This window comes from Typopeltis vanoorti, chromosome 12 (genome assembly GCF_054136105.1).
Source record: "Typopeltis vanoorti isolate ZY-2024b chromosome 12, IOZ_Tvanoo_1.0, whole genome shotgun sequence".
NCBI classification, from domain to species: domain Eukaryota; kingdom Metazoa; phylum Arthropoda; class Arachnida; order Uropygi; family Thelyphonidae; genus Typopeltis; species Typopeltis vanoorti.
In genome coordinates this window covers 17,802,397-17,821,910 of record NC_143560.1, presented here as the reverse complement: position 1 = coordinate 17,821,910, position 19,514 = coordinate 17,802,397, and the positions used below count along the sequence as shown (strand labels likewise).

The following is a 19,514-nucleotide window of genomic DNA, read 5'->3' as shown; positions in this document are numbered from 1 at the left end:
TCGCAGCCTTGAAATTACATACAAAACAAATAAAGTGCTATCCTTTCTAATCCATGTTACCAAGAAACAAACAAGCAAAAAAAAAAAAAAAAAAAATATATATATATATATATATATATATATCGGTCATGGCGCTTTCCAGTTTACAATGATCCTCTACATCAGGGATTCTCAACCTACACGTACATTCACAACCAAGGATTCACAACCAGTGGTACGTGAGCCACTGCCGGGTGGTACGAAAACAGATTTGCTTACTGGTACATCTAATATCCTGAATTAAATATAGTGGTACGCCACTGGAAAAGGTTGAGAATCCCTGCTCTACATGATTACTTTTACTAACAATTCAGATCGTTTGGGTGACGACACAAGTATGGTGACGAAGCTCGAAATCGGTCGGCATTTTTATACTATAATGTTTTGATATATTTTACTTACTTTTCCAATTAAATGAGTCTTGTATCCCAAGCGTTTCAGATGTTGTGGGAGTAACGTGAAATTGAGAGGAAGACCACATGGTTCTGCTTGCATAAGCACAAAGTTCTGCAAACCTGAAATATAAAAAAAAATTCTCGAAATCAGGTCATATGTATGAAACACTGATTTTAAGAGATCAGAAAAATGTGAATTCAGTTTACAATATACGATACGCTTATGTATAAATATCGTAATTTTGAAATAGATTAATCCACTTGGAAGATAACACAGAGTAAAGTATTCTGTGGAAATAAATAAATTTCTATTATATTTTCTTTAGTAATTATTATTGCCCAAATATATCCTAAATAAAAGAAGCTAAAGCTACAGCGAAACATGTTTTAAGACAGAAGAATAGTTATTGTGGAAACTTGGAGATTGGTGGGTGAAAAGGGGAAAGCTGAAATTATGTGAAGGAAATATTCTCCAAAAGGAAAGTGAACTTAAAGATCAATATAAGATTTTAAATAAAAAATTAAGAGAAGTGCTAGAAAAGAGAAGTTGCAATGGTTTGATGAACTGGCATCGAGGGCACAACAAGCTGCAGACAAGTATAACAGTAGAGAGTTAGACAGTATTATAAGAAGACTTTTTGGAGAATGTCCCAGTGAAGGATCTCAATGAAAAAATTCTAGTGTCAACAGAAGAACAATTGGAGAATTGGAGACAACATTTCAGTCAAATCTTGAACAACACCAGTGATCGAATATTAAAAAATTTCTCGAAAAAAAAAATAGCAGAAAATTACAAAAATCGATGTTGACACACACACACACACACACACACACACACACACACCGGCCATTGATTAGAACTCAGATCAGGCATGCCACTGCCAATACCGATTCTCTTCAATTCCCTGCGCATGGTGAGATAAGGGTCAAGAACAGCCTTCATTAACCTCCCAACCGGCCGGTGTGGATGATATAGTCAGCTCTTCCTAGCTTTTTTCATGGATCAAAACTTCGTCGGCATTCTACCTTTTATCATACCATTACCTTCCTCCGCCATTAATCTCGTTACGGCTATTCTATAGCATTAGTGGATTAACTGTTGCTGAGTGACCTTTGTGTCCCCTCCCCCTGTCTTTACGTCTATTGTGTTGCTTAGAATTTTATTTACTGTCCTAAGTTATTTGACCTTTCTTGCCTCTAAAATGATTTATTGTGTCTCTTCCCGAAAATTGAAACCAATTTCACATATGCGAAAAAAAAAATCAATCCTGAAATGCCCACTGATCAGCTTTTGCAATGAATCTATTTAGTGATAGTGAATTTGGTGTATTTTATTCTACAAATCAGTGCACCGGAAGAGATGCACTGATTGTTCTTTCACTTTACGTATAATAATTGAATAATTGTTTTTCGAATTTTAAAATTTTCAAATGTTTGCTTTGAAAATATTATGTCAAATATTTATATTTTTAAATAATATTTATTGAAATAAATATGTCCTTTTTCTTTCGTTTCTAGCGAAATAGCATTATATGGATCATCATATTTCAGATTTAGAAACGATTTTTTGTTATTTATAAAGACAAAATTAAAAAAAATGTTAAAATGCTAAATTGCCTTACTCGGTTTCCGATTGTGTCTTTTTGGTATCAAAAATTTATATCCAATGATATTTTAGCAGTGATTCTTTCCCTTCGTCATTTATTTATTTATTTGTATTATGCATATTACGATAATATCTAGTGCATAACTTCGTAGATATGTTGAAAATATAATGTGAAAAATATCATATTCGGAATGATTCAACATTTTTGCTCATTTTGAAGATTTTCTAATGTTCCTCCCCCCCTCCTTATTCTCTCCTGGAAGTGAATTGCATAACTACTCTAAATTTCTCTACAGGTTTGAAAGCTCTTCTAGACAGCATTCAAAATCAGTTACTTAATTTTACCATTTTGACAAAAGATATACGGCAATCAGATTGTATCGTGAAGCTTCTAAATCTGTTCTATTTATTTGCAATCTAAAACCAGCTGTTCTACTGCCCGCTGAAATTATGTGAAATTTTAGAAATAATATGCTATATTTTCACCATGCAAAATTGTTTATATGCATACCACACAAAAGAAAGTTCAGTAGTGTTATTTTTGTTTCTTTTTCTTTAAAAAAATCTAAATATTACTTCTTCTGCTGCTGGAAGCTATTTCTGAAATAATCGACGTCTTATAAATACTTGGTTATTCTACAAATCAGTGCACCGGAAGAGTTGCACTGATTGATCTTTCACTTTACGTATAATAATTGAATAATTTTTTTTCGAATTTCAGAATTTTCAAATGTTTGCTTTGAAAATATTATGTCAAATATTTATATTTTTAAACAATATTTATTGAAATAAATGTCCTTTTTCTTTCGTTTCTAGCGAAATAGCATTATATGGATCATCACATTTCAGTTTTAGAAACGATTTTTTGTTATTCATAATGACAAAATAAAAAAAAATGTTAAAATGCTACATTGCATTACTCGGTTTCCGATTGTGTGTCTTTTTGGTATCAAAAATTTATATCCAATGATATTTTAGCAGTGATTCTTCGCCTTCGTCATTTATTTATTTATTTATTTGTATTATGCATATTACGATAATATCTAGTGCACATCCTTGTAGATATGTTGAAAGTATAATGGGGAAAATATCATATACGGAATGATTCAAAATTCTTTTTCATTTTGAAGATTTTCTAATGCTTTCCCCCCCCCCTCCTTATCCTCTCTTAGAACTCACAGGTTTGAAAACTTTTCTAGACAGCATTCAAAATCAATTACTTCATTTTACCATTTTGACAAAAGATATACGGCAATCAGATTGTATTGTGAAACTTCTAATTCTGTTCTATTTATTTGCAATCTAAAACCAGCTGTTCTACTGCCCGCTGAAATTATGTGAAATTTTAGAAATAATATGCTATATTTTCACCATGCAAAATTGTTTATATGCATACCACACAAAAGAAAGTTCAGTAGTGTTATTTTTGTTTCTTTTTCTTTAAAAAAATCTAAATATTACTTCTGCTGCTGGAAGCTATTTCTGAAATAATCTACGTCTTCTAAATACTTGGTAATCTCCTCTTAGCTGGAGGAAAGGTTGAAGGCTTGTTACTCTCAGTGCTATTGAGAAGAAAGGGGAGAACACTAAAGTGCCCCAGGCTGTAGTGCAGAATATGTCAAGAATGTCTTGTTTCCTTTTCGATTGTTGATTACCTATATTCTAACAGAAATACTGATATTTCGTTTACATGCTTATACATTATTTATGCCAAAATAATTGCTTAATTTATAATGATCAGTTTCACTTTTATTATCAAAAGTTAGAAATTAAATCATACAATTATCTTGAAAAAGAGGATTTGAATTATTTTCAAAGAAAAGGTGCATATGCGTTTCATAATCTTCTTTTTTTTTGGGGGGGGGGGATATAGACCTAGGCAATCTGCGGATATTTCAGATAATTTATTTCATAAATCGTTCGCAAGACAGCTGTTACAAACGTAAATCACTTGGAGAACATACCTATTCATTTTAGTGTAAAACAGTAGCAAAGGTTCAGTTACTTTAGATATCTAATCTAGAAGAAAATGTTATGTCTGCTGAGATTAGAATCATACGTGAATAATTTTTCTGACATGATTTCTCTATTCGTTATAATGTAACCAATTTCCAGATTTTTTTCCCTCCTGCAGACTTCATGTTATATGCAGTGATTTCTTCTTTGAACTATAAGAAAAAAAAATCAGATAACAGGAGAAAAATATGCAGTATTTTCTTTTCCACTGGCTGAATTTACAATGTTCTTTCTTTGTGTTTTGAAGAGAAACTGCAAATGACTTTTTTCTTACTATTTTTGCCATTATAACATCTCATATAATTATAAGAGTGACATTTTACCGTTTTTCTCCCACACGAGAAACAGAAATAAGGTGGTAATAATATTGTTGATTCTGCCAAACTTCATTGCAGCAGAAATTTTTATTACAAAACTTTGTAATATATATATATATATCCGAAACAAGAAATTTGGAACCCATATCACATCAATGTTGAGTGTTGGCAAGGTGAAAATGTTCCCGTTATTATTTATATATTTCATTTATTAACTAGGGGGCTATGCCCAACCCCCCCCCCCTGTTCTGGTATGGTAGACCAGTTCTCCTTCAATTGTGATAACTCGCAAGGGGGTTCAGCCACTGAATTCTGATGACTCGAATTTTGAAGACTCGACACTCAGGGTAACCCCTGAGTTTCAAAACATTTCGATAAACATGACATAAAAAAGCTTATCATTTTATATATATATAGAGTAGATTTTATTTCATTATTTTTTTGATGAAATACTTTACCTGGAATACTCTTTCCAGTTTCTCTGTGTCAAAAAAGAACTGAAAAATTAGCCTTCAAGATGAAAAAGAAACAGTGCATTCGGGTATCCCTCTATCAATATTTGTAGTCCTGAAAAGGACTATTTTGATGGCCTTGAAAACATCATCATCATCATCATCAAATTCCTGCCATGTACCCTCAAGGGGTGTACAGGATATGATAGTACTACATGAAAAAAATTACATCATTATTAATTTCCTATCTACAATTTTCCTCCAAATCAGTCTGTTACTTGTCAAGACTCCAACATTATCAGATCTTATATTTCTATCGTCTAAAGCACTTTGTATCGTATCAATCCACCTATATCTTGGCCTTCCTCTGGGTCGTTTTGCTGCCACCCTGGCAGAGAACACTTGTTTTGCTAATCTTTCCTCGCCCATTCTATTTAAGTGACCATACCACCTGAGATTAGCTCTGCTAACGCATTCCTGGATGCTGACAATGTCAAGTTCTTTCCTAATATCCTCGTTTTTAATATGATATTGCCATTGTTGCCATCTGTTCACGCCTATAATCTTTCTCAGGACTCTCATATCTGTGGTCTCTAGTCTTTGGTCAAGTGTTTTACTTCTGACCCAGCTCTCAGATCCATAAGTTAAAACTGGTTTGAACACTGTCTTGTATACAGCTAATTTAGTGTTCCGACTAATTTCTCTCTTATTCAATATGAATTTATTCAATTGACTTCCCACCATACCAGCTTTGCTGATTCTGTTGTCTATTTCTATATTTAATTTACCATCTTCAGTAAAAATCGTGCCTAAATAGCTGAAATGTTTTACTTGTTCCACAGGTTCTCCATTCACAACACAGTTGACATTTTCAATGATTCTGCCTATTTTCATTGTCTTTGTCTTTTTATTGCTGACCTTCATACCATATCTATTACAACAGCTATTCAATTTAGTCAGAGAATCTTGCAGACTTGTAGCAGATTTATTTAGAAGTATAACATCATCTGCATAAAGCAAAGAGCTGACATTAACATCTCCAATTTTGATATCATGTTTAATACCACTTTCCTTCATAATGTGATCCATATAGATAATGAATAACAGAGGGGATAATGTACATCCTTGTCTCACACCAGATTTAACATTAAACCATCTTCCTGTACTTCCTTTAATTCTGACTGCTGACTTACAACTCAAATAAAGACTAAGTATTGCTTGGTATAATGCCCCATTCACACCATATAAAACAGATCTTTGTTATATTCCCATGCTTTTTCGACTATTTGTCGTAAAGTGAAGATCTGATCCTGACAGCCTCTATTTGGCCTGAATCCAGCTTGTTCTTCACCAAGCTTTTCTTCCACAATTCTTCTCAACCGTTTCTCAAGTATACTTGCATAGATCTTGCCAGGAACACTCAGTAGAGAAATACCTCTGTAATTCTCACATTCAGTTTTATTTCCCTTTTTATATATGGGTACTATGAGAGCTCTACTCCAATCATCGGGAATTCGTCCCTCTGTCCAGGCTTTCTGAACTATGCAGTGCAGCCACTGTAATACTCTTATACCACCATACTTCAGCATTTCAGGTCGAATATCATCTACTCCTGCTGCCTTTCCACATTTCAGGCCTTTGATGGCTTTTTCTACTTCAAGTATGGATATGTATTCCTGACTGCATGCCTGGTCAGTGTTTTTTACCACTGTGCTGTCATCACTGCTTGTTTCATTTAGCAGTTTTTCAAAGTAATTACTCCATACTTCAAGGATATATTTTTCTCCCGTTTTCATGTCACCTTTATCATCTCTAATTCCTTTTACAGCACTCTTTCCTCCATTCTTAAGTTTCTTCAACAACCTCCAGAATATTTTGCCACCTTCTTGATATTTATTTTCTATATTCTTGCCAAAGTCCTCCCATGACTTTTGTTTAGCTAGTTTTACACAGTGTTTAGCATTCTTGCATTTGTCTCTATATTCTCTAAGAGCAAAAGCTGACTTATTTGCCAGGAACTTTTGGTATGCTTTCTTCTTTTCCTTCACTGCCTCTTTAACTTCCTGTGTCCACCAGGGAGTTCTGATTTTTTTATCCTTACAAACAACCTCACCACAGGCCTCTCTGGCAGAATCAATCAATGTTTTCTTCAGAGTTTGCCACTGAATCTCCAAGGTTTGGTTCCTGTTCTCAAACTCTTTCATTTTTTCTTCAATAATCTTTGTGTATTTTAGTCTACAGTTCACATCTGAGAGCTGCTCAACTTTTATTCGCTTTAAAACTTTCTTACATGTTATTCTTTTCAATATGAAATTCAATTTTATCCTGCTCAAGACTAAATAGTGATCACTTCCAATTTCAAATCCTCTGTACACTCTGGTGTCCTGCACCAGGAAGAAAACATCACTATCAACAATAACATAGTCAATGAGACTTTTCTTATTCCTAGCCTCTTCTCTCCATGTGAATTTGTGCACATTTTTATGTTGGAACATGGTGTTAGTAATGACCAGTCCATGTCCTGAGCAGAAATCCAACAGATATTTGCCATTATTATTAGCTTTGCTCTTTTCTCCAAATTTTCCCAAAATATTTTTGTATGTCTGACAATCATTTCCTACTCTGCTATTTAGATCCCCAACAAGGACCAACTTTTCATTTTTCATTGTGTCAGTTGCTTTTTCTAAAGCCTCAAAAAATTCCTCCACTTCTACCTTAGTAGAACCTTCTGTGGGACCATAGGCACAAATAAGTCTCATTGTCCAGTTCCCCATTCTCATATTTGCCCACATTACTCTACTTGAGACTGCCTGCCATTCAAGAAGATTAGCCTCGTATTTTGTGTTGAATACTATGGCTACTCCTTCTTTTCCTTGATTGTCATTGCCTGAATATAACATTTTGTATTTATTGCTCAGAAAGAGCTCACCAGTTTTGGTGTTTTTTGTTTCAGTCACCCCTATTATGTCGATCTGGTACTTATCTAATTCCTCAGCTAGCTCCATTTCTTTGCCATTCAGGCTTCTTACGTTGATAGTACCGATCTTTAACTCTGGTGATGTTGAGTTGGGGTTTGTTTTCAGATTTGTTCCAGTAGTTGACTTTTCGCTGTTCGCCCTGGTTCCCTGGCGAAAACAACGGGGGCCTTGTTTAACCGGGCGACGCCCCAGCCGGCATGAAATTTTGTCATGTTGTACCATCATTCTATATTTTGATTTAACCAATAAGAATACAATTTGGTCGGCTAAATCCCAAATTGCCAGCCCATCCTCGTCCGTTCAGTATCCAAGTAGATACCCAACAGGGTGCACCACGAGAAGGTGAGGATTGGACATTAGGTCAGAAGCCCTGGTCGGTTCTCCGCATTCCTTTAAAGGCTATGTGGAGGTCTCCTCTCAGTTATACAGCTTTGACCCTTAAGCACCCCGGCCTTGAAAACAAACATTTTTTATTTCATACTGTTCAGAATTTAAAATTCTTGAACAGCGTGGAACACCTTGAAGCAAGGGTAAACACACAAAGCAATTTTACACTCAGGGCACCAGATTTTTGTTTCCTTTCTGATATTTTTTTTATTACATACATAATATTTGGGTGGAGGTTTTTTTTTTATTAGCCGTTGGTGGTAGATTTTCGGGATAATAGTTGGAGTTAGCAGCGTTCAACCTCAGATGTCTGGCAGGATTTCCTGTTTTTCTGCTTGCTGAAGAAGGCGCATGTGCATGCAGCAATGCTTTCGCAATTTCTATTCTGTATTCTAGATATGTTATGGTAGACAAACATTTTTTCTTGTACAGGAGGAAACTGTTCCAAATAACAAAATCCAAACACTTCAAAATTCAAATAACATGTCCAAACACTTTTTTGTAATATTTTTTATGCTGTTTCCTCATTACAGAGTAGAATGATAGCTGCTGATCGCACCTGTCGACTCAACCCATAGTGTCGTTGTATGCACACACAGCAATGGGTTTTTCTTTCTTCAAACCATGCTTCTCCACGGATTCCGCTGATGGATTGTGCAGGGAAGATAGCAGAAAAACATCTTTTTTGTCTTTCCAACGTAGTGCAAAGACTTTCCCTCGCTGATAAGTTCGGATTTCCCCCTTCGATAGCTTTCCTGAAGCCAGATCTGGAGGCATATTTCGCCTTTTTGTATTTACATACCATAACTATCTGTAAGATGCTGTAAAAGCAAATCAGCGAGTTCAGGACACATGTATAGTAATTATCCATTATAATTCATTATAATGGCAATATCATTATAATAGCAATTATCCATTATCCTTTCCCCAGTAAAGGGTCTAGTAACTGCATTACTGCACGCATCGACAAGGGGAGATCCGAATATTTATCGTGCTCGATTACAGTTTGCTTTCCCGTATAAGGTTTGAAATCCCAAAGATATCCACTTTTCGATTCGCAAAGCATAAAAAATTTTACTCCATACTTCGTTTTCTTTTTGGGAATATACTGCTTACATTTCAGTCCACCTTTGAATGGCATAAGGCTTTCATCGATACTCAAGTCTCTCTCAGGAATGTAGAGTGATCTACATTTTTGACGGATTTTCATCAGAAAATCATAAATTTTGTTGAGGACTGGGCAAGGATGTGTTGCCTGATCGTATTCTTCATTATTCTGAAAATGCAAATACTTCATGATGAGACTGAATTGTTTTTCAGTCATAACATCACGAAACATTGGCGTGTTCAGAATCTAGTCTGTAGACCAATACATTTCGAGAGCGGGCTTTCGAAATGTATTTCGAAACTTCGGGTTTTTCACTTTCTTTATTCTGATATTGCATTTGAAGGATGACAGTGGTTTTAAATATTAATTTCACCTGTATCCGAATATCACATAATTTCCTGAATTATAATAATCACGAAATATGTATATTGTGTGATTTATAATTTGCTAATTTATAATAATCACCACATAGTTTCAGTATCGAAAAATTAAAGTTATGTGGAACAATTATTTCTAGAACAATTATTTCAATATTACTAGAGAAAAATAACGTATTAAATAAAAACTGTACCTATGTTTCATAACAGTTTTCGGGTGTGTGATAGTAATGCAACGAGGGGAGGGGTTAAACTATCAGAGGCGAAATAAAGTTCAATTCTATTGTAAAAATATGGAAATAAACTTTCACATTTGATATACATATTTTGAATGATAAAAATAAGCAAATGTATCGCTTTCTTTAAAAATTGGAGAATAAAATATCTGAATTATGCAGAAAATATAAATTTAAATCATAACTGTTAATTTCATTTTGTAATGACCAATTATACAAGGAAACCAAGATAGTGAAAGTACAGATTACTATACAACATGAAGAAAAAATTTAGTAATATGATTAAAGAATTTCATGTTATTCTCTATAAAGCAAAGTTGCTCAAGCGTGTCTTAAAGGAAATCTGTTAAGTATTATTCGATTTCCATGGTTTTGTACAAAAATAAAATTAATATAACCTGGAACGTCGGCAGCCGGTTTTCTTTTCTTTTTTTAAAAGAATATTCCAAATAATTATCGTGAATTAATTTCTTCGAGAACAAAGAAAAATCTTTTGTCTAGAAGCGATTAGAAAAAAATTACCGCAAAAAAATAAAAAATTAAATTGGTTAAGTGAAGAAATTATGCAAGACCTTTATTTTGCCCAGAAATTAAAATTGTATTGTACAATAAAAAGAGAAAACAAAAATATAAATAATTTCTCTATTTTTAGTCTATCATATATAACTAAAATCCAGTTCACCAGCATGGAACAAGAAAGTCCGTTTCTTGTTACAGGCAACTGAGAGGCAGCTACGAACGGGAGATAATCCGATTAACATTTCTCTTCAGCGTGAGGGTTTATCACACCTTCTAATGGACATGACAGTCAAATTGCACTTCTTATCCAGGTTCTTTAAACAGGTGGGCTGAATCTTATCCAGATTTATTTGGACGTCTATAGACGTCGTAGCCGGTAGGAAGGTTAAATGTTTCGGTCAGTTGCTGCACACTGGAAGTTCTGTTTGTCCTACAAGTCTTCTCAGACGACGGCAATCTCGTTCCCGACAGACGGACTTAGGATCACAGTTACGCCTCTCAGACAAGCAATGTGGATTACTTTTCCACTGATTAAACATCCCGGATATCTCACCTTTTGCGAAATCAGTTAACTCTATTGTTTTCAAAATGGTGGCTCCAGCCAGACGGGTACCCACAATAAGCTTTCTTTATCGAACTTCGAAAAATCTTTTGCTTTTCTCATTGTCATCAACACTATTGACGATTACTGATAGCAGCATTCTTCAATAGTTGCCTGGAACACATGGTGACGGTCGTGATCAAGTACTTTGCATATGCATTGCGTAAGTGACGTCTACGTATGTCTGCATAAAGATTTCTAATTCAGTAACGGGTATGTGTAGTTGCTGCTACTGAGACAAGGAAAATTAAAACAAGTGGGATATTCCTGAATCATAACTATAAAGCGATTTGTTCAGGCAATGATTAGGATAAGGAAAGAGTGGTAATATTGACAAATTTCCAATAAGAAATTGTTCGTTGAGACTTATTTTTGCCTATGGTCCAACTAAATCTAAATAACTCATTGCATTTGTAGAATAAATGGCAGTTCCTTCTTTGTTTCTAATTCCAGATTCACACGCTGAACCAGGGAATCATCAATTTTATTTCGAACTGATTTAGAAGAAAAAAAAAAGTCAGAGAGGGAGAGAAGTACAGAGAAAATAACTCAGGTGATACTTCCTGTCCTCATGTTCCATATCAATCCAGGAATATATTCCTAGATTCAGTTCTTTCACGAATCCTCTTCCACCTTTACCAATATGACTTTTTTTTCTCACTCGCATATCCTGTCCATAGATCTGATAGACATCTTCTTTCCTCCTCACTTCAGAACCATGCATTGCAGAAATATTTCAGAATTATTTATAAGTGCCTTGAACACCGATCTCTTTCTGCTTCCCACATTTATGAAACATGAATACAGATCCTTGTTATATTCCTATGATTTCTAAATGCTTTATATGATTCCTACCGAAGAAAAGTTGTTGTAAACCTATAGTAAATCTGTACTGGAGTGGTCTATTAATTGTGTATATATATATATATATATATATATATATATATATATAGATTTTTATGTATTTTTCCATAGCCTGGAAGCTTGTTATAGAAACCAAATGTAACTCCTTCAAAACATGTAACCCCACCTTCCAAAAGGTAGGGAAAAAATTCATCTCCCAATCAAAAATATTTGTCTTCAAGTGAAAATCTGATTCTGACTCCCTATTTGGACTATATATATTATATATATATACGTCCACGAATACAAAGTGTCCACTGAAGTTAATATAACCTTTGAATATTATAAAAAAACATGATATTGATACGAAGTGTATATTTTTGATCTGCATGTCCGGTTGGGTGAAGTAATAAGATAATCTAATAAGATCAAATATTATATCACATGAAAAGATTAAATGATGTTTGCATCCAAAGCGCTAGGCTGCCCAAAGAGAGATATTCTAAGTTTGATTCTAGTTCCCAAGAAGTTTTTTTTTCTGACCCTTTCTTTGATCTGTTTTCTAGTTAGTCGATCTGTTCCATCGATAAGCTGTTTTTTATATCCCAGAAACTCGGGTTTTTCATCCCATAAACTCAATAAAATTGATCAAAATAATCTCCGTTGTTTCAGGCAATAATATATTGTCTGAATTGCGTTAAGGTTCGGGAAAGCGAGAGCGTGGCACTTGCCTGTCATCTCTCTTCACTGGATGGATGTCATTTAAAATTGGTGATAGAAAGAGTGAAGATTCACTGCCTTACGTCCCCAGAAGTTAGATAAGGTTAAAACTGCTAAAACGGTAGTCTTTTGAATTGTAATTGTTTTCAAATGGTAACTCAATTTGAACTGTAATTTCCTTTAGCTGTTCCTAGAAAACTCATCACATCTATTCCAGATACTACCCACAAATTCCAAACCAGCCAGAAAAACAAACTGCAGGCTTGATTTACTTATAGATCATAGTTTCTAAAAGCAGTTATGCAGAGCTATGTTTGAGAGAAAGGTTGTTGAACTGTCACCAAAGTTTTACTGAACAAAAAAAAAAAAAAAAAAAAATTCTAATATCTACAAAGCAAAGGGTGTTAGAACATTGTCGGAACATCGACGTTACGTATGTGCAACTTTCCGGTTGTTTTCAGAAACCTCTTCTGCTTACACTTATCAGCTGATATTCGTGTAATCAGTTATCCTGTTTGTAATCCTACACTTTCAGGCATGCGATATCAACGAGGTTGATACCACATACCTGAAAGTGAAACTAAAAAAGGAATGACTCCCTCCTTTGAGCTTCACTTCAATCTCTATCATACGTATAGTCTATCTCTGCATTTTGCTTATTCTATAAGTACGGTTGCTATTCAGCCCAAGTGCATTCATCATTCTTCTGTTTCCTTGTTCTAATATAAGTGATCAATAACGTCCATCCAGAGACTAGTTTCAAGGCATTACTCGTCATTCATTCTTTGTTTTTCATTTTCTTTTCACCATTGTTCATTACAACAGTATTTTGAATGAACGGAATTATTCCAAAAAATATAGAAAGAATGGGATTTTCCTTTGCATAATTAACTTTCGATAATCTAATTAGCGTATTTTAAAAACAATCCACCTGTGTATGGTGCATATCTTCCAGTCATAAGAGCTGCGCGGGACGGAGTGCACAGAGGATGTAAGTAGTAATTATTCAGGATCACACCATCGGTTCCAAGGGCATCTATATTTGGTGTTGGTATTTCAGGAGATCCGTGAAAACTAACGTCATTCCATCCCTGTAAAAAGAAATAAAGATTGCATTTAAAACGTGGTTTTAAAAAGTATCCTAAATTTCGAAAACATCAAAATGTATTCTTTAAAAATTCACATACTCTTGGAATATTTCTGGTCTTCCTTTTTTCTAAGTTAGTCCAAGTACTCTGAGAATGTTCAGTCTTTTTAACTTTTTACATATTAGTTTTAGAAGTTATGTTTGTTAAAAATGTATTTCAGGTACTTATAAGAAAAGGTTTACATACACTAAAGATTGTAAAGAAGTGTATACAAACCATTGATCCATATGTTTAATTATAAGTAATTATATGCTTACGATTATATAGTAACGAAGTCGTTACTTGATAGTTAATGAATCAATTCTCGTCTATGCATACTATTATTTACATATAAATTTATTGTAAATGTAGTTCACTCCATACGTTTAGGATAAATTCATTTATTTACAATAAGCTGAAATCTATGCTAGTGGATTAAAACTAGATTCTGTAATTGTAATTTGAAAACTTTTAAACCTCCGAATAGGTGTGTGTGTGTGTGTGTGTGTGTGTGTGTGTGTGTGTGTGTGTGTGTGTGTGTGTGTGTGTGTGTGTGTGTGTGTGTGGATTCAACTTTAGAAACTCAGAATTGTGGACTAGGGGATTAATCAATAAAGACTCTAAGATAGCTGCATTTCTTTCATATATATCTGACAGCTACGCACGATGTGTAACATTAATCAGAACAACTTTGTTTCACTGTACTTGCGAATGCAAGCAGGGATGGAAGAAACCTGTGAAAGATCTGAATTTTACATGACTTAGCAATCACAGAGGGCTAAGAAAAACGAAATGGTTAAGCAGAGCGACATAGAGGCTGTCTATTGCAGTTTAAATTTTTTGTGAATATTTAAAGTGTTACAGGAAAAGTAGCACCCGAGAAATAAAAAAAATCAGATAAGGACATTAAAAAAAAATTAAAACCGCTTTTGGAATTTATAATCGAATTACACGCTTCCGAATCCACTTCAACAAATGCTATACAGAGAAAAACTCTACTCTAGAAGCTGTAAAAATAGGAATGTAACATATCGAGTACTTGAAGTGACTTGGCAAAAAGTGCTTGCCTTTTTTGTATTTTTTTTCCATTTCCCACTTATTTGATTTTTGTTATATTTTGCAAGGGTGTCTGTGTTTCCCAGTTGAAACGTCTCTGCTCCCGTAATGATATATGCCAGAATAAAAACTATTATAGGTTTAATTCTAGTAGTCAATTAGAGGAATTTTTTCCTAGACTTTTTTCACTTTTTTCCCTTCCGCTAGTTTGTTCCCCAGTTATGCGATCATTGAAACAAGCAAGCAGAGTTTTCGGATACTCAGGTTTTTAACCCTGAAAATTTAGGATTTTGGAATACAAGATATTAACAGTTATCTTCACACCTTCGTCAAGCATGAATTCAACTTGCAGTGATGAATATGGCTGGAAATCGACTGTCGACCGATTTCCAAAAAAAAAAAAAAAAAAATTCGTTAAGATAGAAGAGTTCTTCCTAATCCATTTAGGGCATAAACCCTGTTAGAAGATTTATCATATTTATTTTATTATTACATAATTTCTTTATATTTATATTAATTAACTTCTAAAGCAAATAAGGTCAACTTGAAGAACGCCTGAGACCCGGAGAGAATGTGAATTGGTGAATCCTAAATCTTGTAAGGACCGGAAAGATCATAGAAGATTCTAGACGTATATTCATTCTACTTTAATTTAAAGGTAAGTTAGCCATCTCACTTTAGATGATAGGGCTTTTCTTCTATGAATTTGAGTTTTTCTTTTTGCAAAACAGGCAAAGAATGGCTGAAGAACACAAGTGTTTTTATCTCTTTGACTTTTTCCCAAACGATATGCACTCTGTTCTAGAAGTGACTAGAGCATTATCCTATTGGCAACATCCATTGCATGCAAGATAAATGGCTAGCATTGATGGTTGCACGAGTTATCACAAGTTAAAGTGATGAAGGTAACTAACTACCTGAATGGCGTTCTCGCCATGCCGTTGTCCTCTTGTTCGCACAGAATAACAGAAAGTAGGATTCATTACTTCATACAGCCTTTCTCCATTCCTCTGATGTCCAATCTTAATGTTCCTTCATTTGTCTTAGCTAAAGATGGTGCACGGTGTATTCAGTCCCTGCCTATCGCATCGATCACCTGTTTCTAAGAAACAGGTGATCGATGCGATCACCTTTTTTTGGTTTCTGTTTATTGCGCCAGTCGTGGTAGGCAGCACGAGACTAACCTAGAAGAGGAAGGATTTGAGGCACTCTTATCAGCCATGGGGTCCTATTATCATTCTCCAGTTCGTGGTCAAAGTTACGACTTGTGCCCATTATTACATATACACACGCCTTGTTTTTTGCATTTATTTGAAGATTCAATTTAGCATGGAATGTCGCTAATATTTGAACTACTTACTGTGTTTCGTACTTTTAAGTTTAGTATTTCTGGAAGTAGTGTAGAAAATATTTTCGGTATTTAAGTGCACCTTGTAATCAAAGTACCAGTAATAAAATCGTCACTTGATTTATTTGAATGAAATGCATTGAATAATATTAATAATTTAGTTAATTTAGAGATTATCTTAAAAAGCATATTATCTGAAACAAAACTTACCAAATCATCTGCGAGAATAATAACAATATGAGGAGGTGGCCTAAATGGCTTGAACAAAATGTAGAGACCAAAAGCAATCCACAGAATATTTAATAGCCTTATATAGCGTAACTCCATCGATTCCCTGAAATCAAACAGTTCATAATAATTCTCGAAATATTAAATAACACTGAATTACACACATACATATGTACATTGCGAACAGCAAATTATACTAGATAAGTAGTTCTCAAGTACTGAAGCGAAATCAAATAAACCAGCATCAAGAGAGTTCACAAAGTGAAATGTTTGCGGAGTTTATTTTTGCGAAGAAGCAAACAGTCAGTATCTTTCGATAATAATTAAAAAGTCGTTGATGTTTTATAAAAATTCGTTTTTCTCAGTGAAAAAAAAACCGATTAGTTAATTCTATAACTTACTGAAAAAAAAAGTTCCTGTCAGTGATTGAAATCGAACCTGAGTCTTCGGCGTCGGTTCAGCACCAAGAGGCTACGCAAGTACTCTGATAATTTAATTCTTTGATGCACAGTTCAAAAAAAAAAAAAAAACTGAGTTTTTTGAGCGGGGAAGATAGATAATTAATACGAGAATTAATAAGAGTAAGGAATGATTTCTACCGAAAGTAGTAATATTTAATGCCATAAAAGGATTTCCTGAGGCGCAGTCACTAATTCAAATAAATATCAGAGATCCTTGGTATAATAAAAATAGGAATACTGGAGTAGAAATAAGGAACAGGAGGATATAAGTTTAAGGTTAATAGAGTTGTATAAGGGAAAGAGACATAAGTTGACATAAGTGGGTAGTAACGATAAGATATATATATATAATAAATAAGAGATATATAAGATATATAAAAGATATAAGGATATTAAAGATAAAATAAAGGATATCAAAATGGATTAAAAACACATTCGTTTACACTTGCTCCATCTTACAGGTCCTATTCATGTCACTGTTCCCACGATTCATTCTTAATTGGTTTGTCATTCAGGATGGAGGTAATCCAAGTTTACCGAATTAAATATTACCCGTACAATGATGTCTTATATTTTTCTATCGACCCCCAATCGACACCTAACAATGTTATATCGACCCCTGGAGGTCGATATCGACCACTTTGGCGACCACTGTTCTAGCATAATCTCGCCAATATAGTATGACATTAGATATCTAATCACTCCGATGTGTATGACTTTACATTTACTGACATTAAACTGACATCTCTTATCCCATGCCCAAAATGCCAGCCTGTTCAAATAATTCTGCAAGTACTGTATATCAGCCGCATTCCTCATTACTCCAATCCTTTTTTTACACTGTTTGCTTGTTTGGGAAAAAAAAGGATTAAAACCTAGCTTATAAAATTGCTTGGTATCTTTAACATAGTATATACTCAAGGTAAAAAATTTTCTTTCTCTCTCTCTCTCTCTCTCTCTCTCTCTCTCTCTCTCTCTCTCTCTATATATATATATATATATATATATATATATATATATATATATAAATATATATATATATATATATATATATATATATATATATATATATATAAATATATATATATATATATATATATATATCAACTATAAAATCCCTTTTAAAGGTTGATTTTATTTTAAAATGAAATTCATTTATCCTTCAAATCTAATATTCTTTGTGTTTCCAAGAGTTGAAATATCTAATACTTTTTTGGCACTTCAAAAAAGTTGTCTTCTAACTTCATGTACGAGTAGTAAAGATTTCTAATGGTCAACAAAGGGTTCATGTTGCTCTTTAACATGCATTTAGATTGTTCTTTCAAGAATTTGTCGTAAAAGAATCTTAAAAGTTATGCTTAAAACTAAATCAAGATTTAATTTATATGAAATTATAAAAATACTCAATATACTTAATTCATTTTAGTTCAGTTTGATTATTAGACCACAACAATCTCTCCACTGTTATGCAAAATAATAAAGATATATTTGGACTACTGCATTATGCGGAAGTAATATATACATTTCGTGTAAAAATTATGAAGGCTGTAAACAATGACAAAAGAATCTTTAGACCCTTTTGTAAATGTTTACGGCCTTATAATTTTACACAAAAAATACTAAAAAGTATTTTAAAGAAAGAATATTACATATCCATTCTTTATTTAAAGCCAAATATATTATAATAATATAATAATAATAATTTTAATGTGACATCTTAATCAAACGTTAAAAGAAACTTCTAGCAATGTCAATTGTCATTTAAATGACGCAATACCTAGGATATTCGATACGGAAAATGCACTCTTTTAATCTCTCCTTCATTTTCAAAACATTCTAGTTAGAAGATACTTGGGGGGGGGGGGGAGAATGGTTATTAAATATTCTTTCATTAAATAAATATTACAAGGCTGTATTTACATACAAGATTTTTTTTTTCTATAGCGCTAAACTCCGCGCTTAGTTTGTAAACAGAATCTGAAGGAAACTTCAGCCTACAAATTATGTTTCAGACGACGAAGATCATGTCAACTGGGGAGTCTTAGTACCGCGCGATTATAAAATAAACACTGGTGAGAAATATCAAATCGCTTTCGCCTGAATCTTACTAAAATATATAAGATAGCAGTACTTATTATGAAGAACTTTTCACTCACCCTGATGTGTCATCCCATTCACTAAAACGTCGTCAGACAATCACTTAGAGGTAACTTAGCTAAATTAGAACTACAGCTGCAAAAATTCGCTCTCTCGTAACACTGAGGCCTAGCTCTCTCTCTCTCTCTCACACACACACACACAGAGAGAGAGAGAGAGAGAGAGAGAGTGGATGAGACTACTTATGGGGTAACGATTGAGAGTAAAGGTCATTAGACTTTTATCACTGCTGTTTCTTTCAGCTGGTCAAAGTTTTTCGTTCTGGATATTGATGAGCATGATGTTCAGTGATATCCACTGAAAATTGAATTAATGATAGTACTGTTTACACTAGTGTAGACTGTTTTTTTTTCTCATGGTCAGAAAGTAAATTATACATAACAATAAATTATATGTTTGTGTAAATCTATTACGCAAATGTGAGCAGATCAAAATTTTGCACGAAATATTACAACTTGACTACTTTCCTACTGCATATAGAAGCTATTGTGTGTGTTGTGGGGGGGGGGGGTAAGAATGGATATTAAATATTCTTAATATCAA

The 19,514-nt window shown here is 33.7% G+C and overlaps 1 protein-coding gene across 1 annotated transcript in view; it reads right to left on the bottom strand.

Moving 5' to 3' along the window:
* LOC150100607 (arylsulfatase B-like) overlaps positions 1 to 19,090 on the bottom strand; it is a 37,673-nt gene extending 18,583 nt beyond the window's left edge. The window contains exons 1-4 of the mRNA XM_090401255.1: positions 18,971 to 19,090; positions 16,336 to 16,459; positions 13,526 to 13,685; positions 442 to 554 (exon numbers count right to left, since the gene is read on the bottom strand). Coding sequence (XP_090257381.1) covers positions 442 to 554; positions 13,526 to 13,685; positions 16,336 to 16,452 — 390 coding nt within the window. The 5' untranslated portion in view covers positions 16,453 to 16,459; positions 18,971 to 19,090. The remainder of the gene's footprint in view (positions 1 to 441; positions 555 to 13,525; positions 13,686 to 16,335; positions 16,460 to 18,970) is intronic.
* Positions 19,091 to 19,514: the final 424 nt, after the last annotated feature.